We start from the raw sequence: 14,948 nt of genomic DNA, 5'->3' as shown, positions 1-14,948 counted from the left end.
ATATGTCAGTAGTCATGTCATGAATATGTGTATAGACATAATTTTTAAATGTGTCCTTAATTCCTGAGGAAGTGGGACATGAGTGTCATTACTGTTGATTATTTGGTAGACTCCAGAGCATAGTCTCATCCCAACTGCCTATTAGAATCCCTTAGGGGAGTTCCTGTCGTGGCACAGTAGTTAACGAATCCGACTAGGAACCATGAGGTTGCGGGTTCGGTCCCTGCCCTTGCTCAGTGGGTTAACGATCCGGCGTTGCCGTGAGCTGTAGTGTAGGTTGCAGACGCAGCTCGGATCCCATGTTGCTGTGGCTCTGGCGTAGGCCTGTGGCTATAGCTCCGATTCGACCCCTAGCTTGGGAACCTCCATATGCCGCGGGAGCGGCCCAAGAAATAGCAAAAAGACAAAAAAAAAAAAAAAAAAAAAAAAAAAAAGAATCCCTTAGGGAGCTTTTAAAAAATGCCAGTTTCTGGGCTTCACCCCAAACTAACTGAATAGAGCAACTGAATGGATATTGAGCCATTGACTGAGATGGAGAAGGATAGAAAAGAAAGGAGTATATGGAGGGGTATCAGGAATCCTGTCTTAAATACATTCTGTTTAGAAAAGGTCTACTAGACATATCTAAATGGAGATGGATATTCATTCAGTAGATCATTATATACAGGGTCTAAGGTTCAAAGGACACCTGGAGCTGGTGTTGTAAATTAGGAGCTAGCGTAATAGAAATTCTAAGATCATTGTATTCCACTTTGAGAAATCTGGTTGTACCTCATGTTAATTTATTTACAAATTAGACTTCTAAGATAAGCCTATCATTTTCTACTTCATATCACCATTAATGATAGTATTCAGCTGAGCTGTGAAAAAAGCATTAACTATCCTATTATATTTGATAGTACTTTTAAAAGACACAGAAAGAAGTGTAAGTCATTAAAAAGACCATTTCAGTAGGAACTGACAAGAATACATTTCTGCCAGCCTTGAAAATGACTTAGTTTGGCCCTCGAATCTGTGCATGTTTCTGTTTACCTTTATTGGTTTGAGGGCATTTCAACGATTTTGAAAAAGTAGTTCTTCAGGAGAACTGGAAGCTATCAGGAGCAAGCTAGCAAGCCAAGAAAATGATAGACATGGTTATCAGAATTGATACTATTTATGGAGATATTTCTGTTGATTACTGAAGGGACAGTTTGTAAACCAACATATGAGCATTGTTTGGTTTGTACTTAATACAAGTGATCAATGACTTGTACTGTGACTCAAAAGTAATGGAGTTAAGGGCCAGAAATAAATAATCAAGTTGTTAACAAAACTTTTTTGGATTCCTTTGGCTAGAAAAAAATTGATTTTTTAAAAAAAACTCTTATTCCACTTTTTGTATAATGTACATTGATACTGAGACCTGGCATGTGCAAAACTAGAAGTCCCATGGGGCCAACTAGTATAGTTATTTTCAGTAAAAATCTAAAAGTTTGCCTTTTTTTATATTAGGAAGTAGTAAAAAGATCTATGTTCTGTTTTTACACCATGTACCAGGTAGCCAATCTGAATCCCAAGGACCTTTCATACACATTAAAGGATTATGTTTTTAAAGAGCTTCAGAGAGACTGGCCTGGATACAATGAAATAGACAGACGGTCATTAGAGTCAGTGCTCTCCAGGTAAGCTCTTACTTTTTCCCTTTAAAAATTATGCAAATAAGTAATTATTTAAGTTACTGTTATTTTAGTGTTGATTTAGGAAAAACGAAGGGTAGGCTTTGTCATGAACATTTGAAAATTGTCTCCCTAACTGGAACATGTGTGCCCTTTGCAGAAAACTAAATTCATCTCAGAATGCTGCCAGCACCAGCCGTTCAGAATCTCCTGTTTGTTCTAGCAGAGACTCTGCATCTTCTCCTCAGGTATTTCATAGAATTATATAATCATAGAAATGGACTGTGGGGCTCATCTTATTTAGGTTGTCTGATTTATACATGAGAGAAATGAGACCCAAAAAAGCTGCACAGCTTCCCCACCCAAGGTCATGGCAAAGCTCGCTCTAGAATTCAGGTCCCAGCTCACAGCCCAGAACTCTTTTCTACTATATAGCACTATTTGTCAAAGTACTTAATGTCTACCTTCTTTTTTTTTATTTTTTTATTTTTTTTGTCTCTTTTCTTTTCAGAGACACACCCATGGCATATGGAGGTTCCCAGGCTAGGGGTCTAATTGGAGCTACAGCTTCTGGCCTACACCAAAGCCACAGCAGCACCAGATCCAAGCCCTGTCTGTGACCTACATACACCACAGCTCAGGGCAACGCTGGATCCTTAACCCACTGAACAAGGCCAGGTATCGAACCTGCAACTTCATGGTTCCTAGTCGGATTCGTTTCTGCTGTGCCACGATGGGACTCCCTACCTTTTAAATTCTTTTTGTTTTGTTTTGTTTTGTTTTTAAGAGCCACACCCACAGCATATAGAAGTTCCTGGGCAAGGGGTTGAATCAAAGCTGCAGCTGCTGGCCGCAGACACAGCCACAGCAGCACCATATCCGAGCCACATCTGCAGCCTCCACCATAGCTCACAGCAATGCTGGATCCTTTAACCCACTGAGTAACATCAGGGATCAAACCCGCATCCTCATGGATATTAGTTGGGTTCTTAACCCACTGAGCCACAACAGGAACTTCTTAAATTTTTTGTTTGTTTGTTTAATTGTCTTTTGTCTTTTAGGGCTGCACCCACAGCATTTGGAAGTTCCCAGGCTAGGGGTCTAATTGGAGCTGTTGCTGCTGGCCTATGCCACAGCCACAGCAATGCCAGATCCGAGCCAGGTCTGCGACCTATGCCACAGCTCATGGCAACACCAGATCCTCAACCCACTGAGCAAGGCCAGGGATTGAACCTGCAACCTCATGGTTTCTAGTTGGATTCGTTTCTGCTGTGCCATGATGGGAACTCTAGGAACTTCTCAAATTCTTAAAGTTTACATTTTGTTACAAGATTAATTACTTTTCTACTCAATCCTAACTGGAAGATTTATCAGGTCTTAGATTACATAGAAAATTGAAGATACTTAAATTTTTGTGAAGCACATTCTAGGAAAATATTCTTGGGGGAAGGTGTTTTTTAAATAAGCAAATTAAAATTCTGCCATTTTCATGTTTTTGTTTTTTGCACTTTTTAGGGCTGCACTGGGAGGCATATTGAGGCTCCCAGGCTAGGGGTCAAATTGGAGCTACAGCTGCCCAGCCACAGCAATGCCAGATCCTTAACCCACTGAGCGAGGCCAGGGATCGAACCTGCAACCTCATGGTTCCTAGTCAGATTTGCTTCCACTGTGCCAAGACAGAAACTTCCGTTCGTGTCTATTTTCTTAAAGCCCTTTTTGATTAGAAACCAACCAGAATATTCCAGTTAGACTCCATTCCAGCTTAGGATTTCCCCCAGAAGATTCAGTTGAAACATGGTGGGGAGACCCTTGGCAATAAAAGAATTGAAGCCCACATGGTTCTCAGGCCGCCTTGAACTCTCTCAGGTCTTTGGAACTGGCAGTGAGACAGCCCTCTCTATCCTAGTGCTGCTGACAGAGTGTTCCTCTCACTGGACCCCCCTCCTAAGGCTTAGGAAGGCGAGACAGATGTTTGGAGAACAGTAAGCATGCCCTGGGCAAAAAGGCTATTCACATGTCAGAAAATGTTAGAAACCTATTGTGAGGAATAGAGGAGGAACAAAATAAAAGCAATTCTGGCCCTGCATGTATGTTCTCTATAGAAACCTCAAATGCCAACTACTATAAAGCTACTTATACTCTAATTATATACTGAGCATGAGATCAATGGCGCTAAATTGAAAACAGAATAAATTAATGTGATTATTATTTTCTTTCAAGCTGAAGTTTAAGCCACATTATAACATTAGATGTATGCTTTGTACTTTTCAACTATCTGATTTTCCTTTTCATTTTAAATACTGTTATTGTTGTTACTGGACTAGGATAATATTAGCATGATTTTAAAGAAATTTTGAAGCAGTAATTCTATATCATTGTTATGGGCTAGTTAGTGACTTATCTTCTAATCCAGTGAAGAGAGATATTTAAGGGGGAAAAATGGACAGTATTTCAGCAATGATAGCAATATGTAGAGAAATTATTCTGAAGGTGCTTGTTGTTCTCATCTTAAGTAAAATAATAAATTGCAGACAAAATATTCTTAATAGGAGCATCTTAGCACATTAGAAGAGATTAAACGAGTGTAGTCTTATCGCTCTGTACCTACCCTCATTGGTTCTGTCAACCAACAATGGTACAAACTGCTTCCTCCTCTCACTGAATATAACTAGGTCAGTTGTGGCCAGCAGAGGAAGGAGGCCACCTGTGTTGAACATACCCTCTATGGTATAATCCACATAAATTGGCCAAATCTCTCAAGGAACTTAGGGTGGAGCCATATGATCCAAAATTATAAGTACTCCAAGAAATATATATCTGCCAGGTTGTGCTTTTTTTACAGTAGATGTGAAAACTTATTGTAGATCTTTTGTGCTTAAGCTTGGAGAATGGTCACTGCAACACCGGTGGTGAATTTAAATTGGTTATAAATTTAAGTATGAATAAGATCACTCAGTTGTTCATAGAATAACAAGTGACACATGTATTGAATTTTAGTACAAATTGGCTCATTTTTTCCCCCTGTTTTTTCCCCCTCAGAAACGGCTTTTAGATTCAGATTTCATTGATCCTTTAATGAATAAAAAAGCTCGAATATCTCACCTGACAAATAGAGTGCCACCAACATTAAATGGTCATTTGAATCCCTCCAGTGAAAAATCTGCTGCAGGCCCCCCGACGCCCCCTGCAGCCGCTGCCATCCCCACCCCTCCACCGCTGCCTTCAACCCACCTGCCTGTCTCCAATCCTCCTCAGACTGTAAATTCTAACTCCAATTCCCCTAGCACTCCAGAAGGCCGGGGGACTCAAGACCTACCTGTTGACAGTTTTAGTCAAAACGGTAGGATCTATGAGGACCAGCAAGACAAATATACCTCTAGGACTTCTCTGGAAACCTTACCCCCTGGTTCAGTTCTACTAAAGTGTCCAAAGCCTTTGGAAGAAAACCATTCGTCTCACAAAAAGTCCAAGAAGAAGTCTAAAAAACACAAGGAAAAGGACCAAATAAAAAAGCATGACATTGAAATGATTGAGGAAAAGGAAGAAGACCTTAAAAGAGAAGAGGAAATTGCCAAGCTGAACAATTCCAGTCCAGATTCCAATGAAGGTATTTTACATTTGTAAAAACCAACTAGCTGGGTTAAATGAACAGGAAGAGCAGAGGACTATCATGAGTGTGAGATTATGCTGTTTATAATTAGTGACGCTTTTTTTTTTAATCAAATGACCTTCCTTAGTATTATGCCTTTGAGCAATTTTTTTCTTGCATTTTACAGCAGTCATTTTCTGTCCCTTTTCAGCCAGCTACTAAACATGGTTTCTGTATTTTGTTAATAAGATGGTGACATTTGAAAATGACCCTGCTGTCCTCCAGAGACCCCCTTTTAGAGGTGGATTTTGTTGGTCTTTTCGAGAGCTGTCACAGTACTGTGCAACCTCAACATGACCTATTATGTGCCATTCTTGAACTGATTTAACCAGACACACAATTAGCAATAAAAATACTCATTTCCTTCTTCGCCAAAGAAACCAGGTCAACTCTGCTTTAATTAATAATAGCACAGGGGAAATGTCAAATTCTTTATAAAACAAGGAAGGTAAAGTTACGTACGCAGACCGATAACATCATCTTCATTCAGAGTGAAAACAGTTTGTCTTGAGCAAGGCTTGATAGAGCTTGATCAGCTTGATAGGGCCTGGGGTTTTTTTTTTCTTCTTCAATTTTGAGAACACTTTTAGTAAACTAACATCAGTTGTTATTAATAAATTTAACCACTTCAAGCACTTTTGGAAGCTTTAAAAGCCAAATATCTAAAAACCCAAAGAAGCAGGTGTTCCTGTCGTGGCGCATCGGAAATGAGTCCAACTAGGAACCATGAGGTTACGGGTTCGATCCCTGGCCTCACTCAGTGGGTTCAGTATCTGGCGTTGCCATGAGCTGTGGTGTGGGTCACAGACACGGCTCAGATCCTGCCTTGCTGCGGCTGTGGTGTAGGCTGGCAGCTATAGCTCTGATTGGACCCCTAGCCTAGGAACCTCCATATGGCATGGGTGTGGCCCAAAAAACAAAAAATAAAATAAAAATAAAAACCCAAAGAAGCATAAAGTAATGGTTCACCTCTGAAGAAAAGCTAATCATAGAAAGACTACTTACCTGATATGTAGTGATCTAGACACAATTAGATTTTTTGCATAAAACATATACATATTCTCCTCTAAAACTTAATGTCTTGCATACCAGCGTATAGAAGATCCAAGCCCATCATTTAGCATTGCTGCCTATTTTATTTATTTATTTATTTTGTCTTTTTAGGGCTGCACCTGGGGCATATGGATATTCCCAGGCTAGGGGTCCAATCAGAGCTGTAGATGCCAGCCTATGCCAGAACCACAGCAACGAGGGATTTGAGCCTCATCTTCAACCTACATCACAGCTCATGGCAACGCCGGATCCTTAACCCACTGAGTGAGGCCAGGGATTGAACCCGCATCCTCATGGATGCTAATCCGGTTCCTTAACCCCTCAGCCACGACGGGAACTCCCTCATTGCTGCCAGTTTTAAACCTAGCATAGCTAAGGTAAAATATCCCCAGGAAAGTAAAACTTTAGAAAAAGTACTGTAACATTTAGAGTTTGAGGAATATTATCTTTCTATAATTTGCCCATAATACTGCAAGTCTGTAATCCCTAGATTTAACTGATCATTTTTACCATAGGAGAGAAGCTTTGATTATGGAATAGTATGATGCCTTTATTGACCTAGATTGAGTAAACTGCATGTCAGAGCTTATCTGTTGAAATATTTAGATCAGCATGATAGCATATAGTGGCCCAAGAGGTAAGTGTAAGCTTTTTCTCTCAAACACTGTCAGACTGGAATCTGCCAGATCAGGAAAAGGCAAGATGTAATAATACTTCCTGTGCAGAGTTAGTAAGCCAGGCTCCTGGGTATGCCCCACTCTCTACACTTTCCACCATCAAGATGGTAAGCCTGTCAGAGTCTGGTGCTGGGAGGACTGGATCCCAGAATCTAGAGACCCATAGCAGGGTTTGAGTCTTCTCAGAGTTGGAAGCCTTAGTCTCTGCATCCCTCGCTGAGGATATAGTTCCTTTCAAAGCCAATCAAGAGTATCACAAACTGAGGATAGAGTCAGACCCACATCCTCTGCATCTGTTGGAATTTGTCTGGTGTTTGTGGCAAAGGAGAACCCAGGTGATATGTACTTGATGCCTTTTCCTTTAAGACTCATGCAGTTGTAAAAACAAGCCCTTTAACCTAAGCCTGAATCAAATACACAATAAGCCCACAGACTCTGCATAATTTGTTTAGTGTACTTTATCCTTTAAAATATTAAACCGAGAAATTATTAAATTCTCACTCCTGTTTTATATTGAACATGTATGTTTTGCCAACAGGCAGGGTTAGGGTTTGAATTATTAGTTTAATTCTACCTTGAATGATAAAAAATTCCTAATAAAAAGTCAAACCATACTCTCTGGAAATGGTACACATGGAACCCTGAGGGATTTTACACACTATCACGGCACAGCCCTGAGTGATTGGCTCTTTTTCTGTTTATTTTGTCCTCTTAACAAATCGACATAGTCTTATAAGGGCTAGAGATTAGAGGAATGTAAATCAGCAATCGGTGTTCACTAATAACTTATTTTAAATTACTTCACACCAATGGGAAAATTTCCTGCGCCGTTCCACTGTCTGCATACAAAAAGAATAGCAGTAAAAATACAGTGATCGAAGCAGTCTGCTACCTGACTTCATTATCTCATCTGCCTTGTTCAAATCCTATGAAAAGTAGATGTTGATGTAAAGTTTGTATCTCCCATTGTCTGGCTGCATCTGCCACCACAGTCTTTGAATTGCTGGGCAGATGCCACAACTGTTGTTGAAAGAATAGAAGATTGACCTTGGGTTAAGATGGAATTCCTTTATTGTGCAGACACTGCAGTAGCCAGGGTGCTTTCAATGCCTGGCTTCGGTTCTGCTGGCTCTGGTCATAGGGCCTCTATTGTTCGTGTTCAATTGTATTCCTTGCTCACTGTTGCTTATTGAGATGGAAGAATAGAATTTGAGGAAAAGTGTTCCAGATGTTTCTGATCTATTTTAGAATTATAGGCATTTTGTAACCATACTGTTTGGTGAACGCTTGAATTTTTTTTCTTCGTAGGAGTTAAAGAGGGTTGCACTGCCTCCACCGAGCCTTCTTCAACAATTGAACTCCCGGATTATTTGATGTAAGTTCAGATGTCTGCTCATTGGAGGGAACTGTTTAATTTTGGAAAGTTTTCAAATTCTTTTCCCATAATTTGCAAATCAGAAGAGATCCAGAAATAGAGTCCTAGGGCCACCCCTGCAATGGAAAGACTGCCATTAAGCTTGCTTGTCCCCAGTCCACCCTTGTCAGCTTGAGCAGGTTGTGCCTCCCTCTGCTCTGAGCTCTGCTTGGTGGCCTTTAAGTACAGAGAAGCCTGTCCTTTGTTCTGGGGCCAGGCCAAGCATCTGATTATGGAAGAGCTCAGGGATCTGACTCTTCAAAGCTGACAGTCCATCAATGCACAGTCTCAGGCCCCCCAAAGGGACAGTTTATTACTGATAAAGTGCTTAAACCCCTGCAGTTAATACACAGTAGAGATAGATGGATTTTTTATTTAAATAAAGCTTTGTCCTCAAATTAATTTTGAGAGAGCAGTAAAATTTGATCATTTCACTTTAATACTGGTTATAATGTTTTTCTTACGACAACAGTGAGGTACTAAATGCTGAGCTGGGGACTTTTTTGTAAATGGTTATCTCAGAAATTATAACTTGAACACATAATTCTAGCTTTTCTTACAGACTTAAGGGTTTCTATAAGAAGAAAATAATTAAGTTGCAAGAGCTTGGAAAAATGGAGAGTGAAAGAGCAAACAGATTTGACTAGAGAAAGCTTTGAAAATAAACAAATGTGCCAGTAGCTTGAATGTAGACTGGAAAATGGAATCTGAGCTGTGTGAACATTTTTTATTAGTAACATCTCAGGGTGGACAAAGTTTATGTGGTTTAGAGCTCCATGTCCCATGAAATGTTCATTTCCAGAGTAGGGAATATTTTATACTTAAATTGTGTTACTTTTGCTTAACTGTAGTGGTAAAAGCTATACTTACTGGGGAATGAATGATATAGCATGAAACCGTACTGCTTGTTATCATCTCTTTCTTATCTAAAAGGAACCCAAGAAACTATGGTAAGTACTCTCTCGATCTAGGATAGTAAATGGCTTTAGAGTTCCATGCGAGAGTTTGGAAAAGCTGGCCCAGGAAGTGATGGATGGGGGGCAGTGCCTGGCTCCACTGATGTGGGGGTTCACCTGTACCGATGTTTTTCCTTAAAAGTCTTGTAAAAGTTGGCTCCCTCAAATAACAACTGCAGTACTGTCCTCTCATCCTCTTGCGACAAATTTTGGATTCCTTTTTTAATATATGTATAATAGTATATATCCTTATCCCATAGGACAGAATCATGTGGGAAGACTGAAAAATAATTCTAACCTTTCCCCTATGGATTCACGGTGTTGCTGTGTTTTGCCAACTGCAGCAGTTAATTCAGCATTTAAAAACTTGTTTTAAATTTACTGATGTATGGATGGTTGCTGCATCTCCACCTCAGTGCATTTCTATGTGTTTGTCACTTTTAGCTCTTTTAAAAATCACAAAAGTACATTTCTTCTAAGATCGTTTGCTTAATTTACTTAAGCAAAAGCAATTTATTTTACCAAAAGCTATCCTATGTAAATATTGCAAATTTTCTTAAAATGGTGAGAAAGCATGAATTTTCAGAAAAATCACTAAAAATACAGAATTTCAACTTGTTTCTTAAGAAAACCAAAAGGACATACTATAAAACCTTTCATGATCAGCCTCTGAATAATTCATAATTAACCACAATATTCCTAAAGAATAGTTCTGTTACTTGTGGTTGCAAATTATCCAAATTATTTAACATTTTATTCCATCACTTTAAGAGACAACTACAGAACCATAACAATTTTTTGTTAAAAATAGCGAAATGCTTTTTGTTAAAATGCCAGTATAACCAAATAATTTTCTATAATAGCAACATAACTGTTGGCCAGTTTGGTACTTTTCCCTAAGGGAATTAATAAATAAAATATTGAGTATGTGGCCTCAGGTGTGATTTTGAGAAAGGAGGGTAAATATTTTATATAATAAGTTAAACTCAAGTTTCACATCACGTTGGTTTAGCCATTCTCCCTACATATGCTTATCACCAACATCTCAATTACACTTAGAAAATTAAACCTCAGAGTTCCCGTTGCACAGTGGAAATGAATCCAACTAGGAACCATGAGGTTTCGGGTTCGATCCCTGGCCTTGCTCAGTGAGTTAAGGATCTGGCGTTGCCATGAGCTGTGGTGTAGGTCAAAGATGCGGCTCAGATCTAGCGTTGCTGTGGCTGAGGCGTAGGCCAGCAGCAACAGCTCCAATTAGACCCCTAGCCTGGGAACCTCCATATGCCATGGGTTCGGCCCTAAAAAGACAAAAAAAAGAAAAGAAAAAAAAAATTAAACCTCCACACCAACTCCGCATGAATAAAAATCTTAATGAGGATATTAAGATTGCTCACTGCATTACTTTTCTCCCTTTTCCAACTGGGCATCAGTGCTATTGCATTTGAAATAAAACTAGTAAAACTGTCTAAAAACCATTCTGGAAGTTCCCGTCATGGTGCAGTGGAAACAAATCCAACTTGGAACCATGAGGTTGCAGGTTCGACCCCTGCCCTTGATCAGTGGGTTAAGTATCCAGGTTAAGGATCTGGCGTTGCCGTAAGCTGTGGTGTAGGTCGCAGACTGTCTTGGATCTGGCATTGCTGTGGCTGTGGCTGTGGCTGGCAGCTGTAGCTCCGATTAGACCCCTAGCCTGGGAATCTCCATATGCCAGGCCCTAAAAAGCAAATAAATTAAAATAAAATTAAAATTAAACAAAACAGGAGTTCCCATCGTGGCGCAGTGGTTAACGAATCCGACTAGGAACCAGGAGGTTGCGGGTTCGGTCCCTGCCCTTGCTCAGTGGGTTAACGATCCGGCGTTGCCGTGAACTGTGGTGTAGGTTGCAGACGCGGCTCGGATCCCACGTTGCTGTGGCTCTGGCGTAGGCCGGTGGCTACAGCTCCGATTCAACCCCTAGCCAGGGAACCTCCATATGCCGCGGGAGCAGCCCAAGAAATAGCAGCAACAACAACAACAACAAAAAAAAAAAAATTAAGCAAAACAAAACAAAACATTTTGGAGAGGACTGAGTTCCCAAGGTCTTCCCACAGAGAAGAGTATACATGTCTGCCGCCCCCCCCCCCCCAGAGCACCTGACACCCCTGCCACCTGCCTCGAATTGCCTTGAAATCTCTTTATCTCAGTCGAGGGAATTTTGCATTCCATGACACGAGCACAGAGTGCAAAGATCCAGACCCAGATCCGCAAATAAATATTAACTTCAATATTAAAATGTTTTAATTTCTTTACCACCACTGAATAAACTGACACTCTGCGAGGATGGCCTTCACTCACCAGAGATATTCATACCCTGAAATAAAACATGTGGCCTCTTTATTAAGAACATTAAACTAACAGTATAAAATCGGCTTTCTGTTAGACATAATATGATTAAGTATTTGAAAAGAACTAGAGAAATCTACCTTTTCTTTTTTCTTCTGGCCCCTCATTTTTATTAAATGATAAAACAATTCCCCTTTTGTATTGTATGTGTTTGCCTAGTCAGAAATGGGAGGAAAGGGACAGAAGGAACAAGAACAAGCCTGAGGCACCTTGCTGGCAGCAGGTGTGAAAGGCTGAAAGAGTCGTAAAGCAGCAGGTCTAGAGAGAGCTTCTCCTTCAGCACTTAGTGACTGTGTGACATTCTCCTGGTTTCATGTTACCCCTCCAGTCCTTCTGTGTCCATGTGACATGTAACAGATGGGTTAGCCTCAACCGCTAGTGAGGTAGTAAATTATTTTGGGTAGAGAAGGGTTTAGGAAGCTACATCTGTGTCATTTTCTGGTTGCACTTTAACCTCATTGCCACCATTTTTTTTTTTTTTTTAATCCACATTTACTCTCCTTCACTGAAGCTCTTAAGCTCTCCTGTGGGATAATTTCACTTCGAATTCTGTGAAGGAGTGATAAAGCAGCAAGCAGTGCATTCAATACAGGGAAACACGCATGGATATAGTTTCTAAATACTTGGTTTAAATCTCAGACTCATGCGTTACATTTATTCTGTAGCTACTCTCCATTTATCTTTTTTCTTATTAGAAAATATATTGCCATTGTCTCCTATGAGCAACGCCAGAATTACAAGGATGACTTCAATGCTGAGTATGATGAGTACAGGGCCTTGCATGCCAGGATGGAGACAGTGGCTAGAAGATTTATCAAACTGGACGCACAACGAAAGCGCCTTTCTCCGGGCTCAAAAGAGTATCAGGTAAACACATTTGTGCCTAGATGGACTGACTTTCATATTTTACCTTCCTTTCTCTGCCCTGCCCATCCCCCAGCATCCTACTATCCTTCAGAGCAAGTCATAGATCAGCCTCTCTGCAGCTTTGGGCCTTCGTTTAAATTAGCTAGGAAAATCAGTATTTGAAATAGTTCTTGAAAGTAAGTGAGCACAATGAGCCTGTATTTCCTCCAGTGGGGGGAAAAAGCTGTATTTTTGTATAATATGTATAAAGTATATAATACATACTTGAATACTTATTGTAACATAATATGTTGTATATTGAGAAAATGTAGACAACTAAATAGGAAAGAAAAAGCTAGATTTGAGATTCATTGAAATATCTGACTACATTAAACAATTCAACTCAGACTATAGCTCTTAGATCTCGTGCTATTTCCCAAAACTATTTCAAATAAAATTTTTTTTTAAACTTCAATCTGGCCTAGAATATAAAGGGACTTAATACCACACAGGTTTGGGGCTGAAGTGAAGAAAAGCATGGTGCTTCCAGCTATTGCAGAGACTGATGTTTATTAATGGGTATTAATCTCTTTTCACTTGCCTGCAGTAACTGGTAATATTATTACAGCTGACAAAGAGCAGTAGAGGCCTGACCTGTCCACTGAATGATCTTAGAATTCCTAGCCAAGGATTGGCATAAATGGATATTTCCCTCCTTGTGTAGGACAATAACTTGGCCACATTTCACAGCTGCCAGGGGTGCCTCCAGTGCCTTCACCACCACTCGTGGTGCATTTTCTCACACTGGCTCTCACAGGTGCCTACATGAGAAAATGGGTGGGTTTTCCCAAGATGGGGAAAACCACCTGAGAGCATCTTTGTCTGAGAGCTTCATTATTTCTTCTATTAGTAGGCCTTAACCTTTTAAACCAGCTGCTTAGGGCAGAAGACTTTGCTAGAAGAGTTGGTGGTTGGGGGTGTGGGAGGTCAGTGATATGGTAGTTTGGGTGTTATTTTTCTTCCATAGTTATTTGTCAGTGTACCATGATTATATTTAAACTAAAATGTAATTCTAAGGATTGTTCAGTGGTTAGGAGCAGGCCTCAAAGCCAGATGCTTGTATTTGATACCCAGCTCTATTCCACTTGTATGACCTTGGGCAAGTTACCTAACTTGCCTCAAAATTCTCAAAATCCTGAGAGTTCCCGCTGTTGTACAGCAAGTTAAGAACCCAATTAGTATCCATGAGGATTCGGGTTAAATTTCAGTGGGTTAAGGATCCAGCGTTCCGTGAGCTTCAGCATAGGTCACAGATGCAGCTCAGATCTGGTGTGGCTATGGCATAGGCCAGCGGCTGCAGCTCTAATTCAACCCCTAGCTGCAGGTGTGGCCCTAAAAAGAAAAAAAAAAAATCTCGACATTACCATCCATAAAATGAAGTGATATAGAGTTGTGTAGAATAAATATAAGTGTTGGGAAGCTGCTTAGATCCATAATATATCAGGTTATATGGTACATGAGGGTTAGTTCTTTTCCCCACCACTTGATTTTTCTCCTAGAGGCCGTCAGTATTACTGGTTTCCAATATATTCTTTCAGAGGTCTGTGTGAGTTTAAGATGTATATGCACAAGCAAATTCACAAATATATTTAATTGAGTCTTAAGATATCGTCAATAATAAGATGCACCACTGTCTTGTGTTCCAGTAAGTTAAGGTAGGACACATTATTTATCTGATTTCATTCAGAATTCTAAGAATATACTGTTCTATTTCTCCCTTATAAACAAATGATATCAAACTGTATAAATTGTTCCAGAGTTTGCATTTTTCACTAAGTATATATCATAGAGAATTTTTTTATTTGAGCACATAAGGCACTCCCCCTGCTTTTAATGGCCTCTTAGTATTCCTCTGTACAGATTAATGGACATTTAGATATTGTTTACTTTCTTTTGCTTAACAAACAGTGCTGCAGCAAGTAACCTTGTACATGTGTCATTTCACTCAGGCACAAGCAAATCTGAGAGAAAAGTGTAAGTGCTGAGTCAGTTTTGCATTTGCTATTTTGATAGCAGGTGCCAAATTGCCTTCCTTAAAGGCTGTACCAATTTACACTTGCATCATCAATATTTCCCACCCCCTTGCCAGTTGTGCGTTAGCGATGTTGCCAAGAAAACAAATGTTCTTTTCTGATTTGTAATTATTAATTTTGTAGAATGTTCATGAAGAAGTCTTACAGGAATATCAGAAGATAAAGCAGGTAGGTACGAACACTGTGGGTTTTCTGACCTTTACTTGGGAAGTGTTATAAA

The 14,948-nt window shown here is 39.9% G+C and overlaps 1 protein-coding gene across 1 annotated transcript in view; it reads left to right on the top strand.

Moving 5' to 3' along the window:
• Positions 1-14,948, top strand: part of ELL2 (elongation factor for RNA polymerase II 2) — a 72,812-nt gene that overhangs the window by 53,870 nt on the left and 3,994 nt on the right. Inside the window, exons 6-11 of the mRNA XM_003123796.5 lie at positions 1,540-1,664; positions 1,819-1,906; positions 4,698-5,265; positions 8,346-8,412; positions 12,485-12,656; positions 14,852-14,896. Coding sequence (XP_003123844.2) covers positions 1,540-1,664; positions 1,819-1,906; positions 4,698-5,265; positions 8,346-8,412; positions 12,485-12,656; positions 14,852-14,896 — 1,065 coding nt within the window. The remainder of the gene's footprint in view (positions 1-1,539; positions 1,665-1,818; positions 1,907-4,697; positions 5,266-8,345; positions 8,413-12,484; positions 12,657-14,851; positions 14,897-14,948) is intronic.

The sequence above is a fragment of the Sus scrofa genome, chromosome 2, assembly GCF_000003025.6.
Source record: "Sus scrofa isolate TJ Tabasco breed Duroc chromosome 2, Sscrofa11.1, whole genome shotgun sequence".
Lineage (NCBI taxonomy): Eukaryota > Metazoa > Chordata > Mammalia > Artiodactyla > Suidae > Sus > Sus scrofa.
Note: the sequence above shows the minus strand (reverse complement) of the source record. Positions and strands in the feature narration are given on the sequence as shown.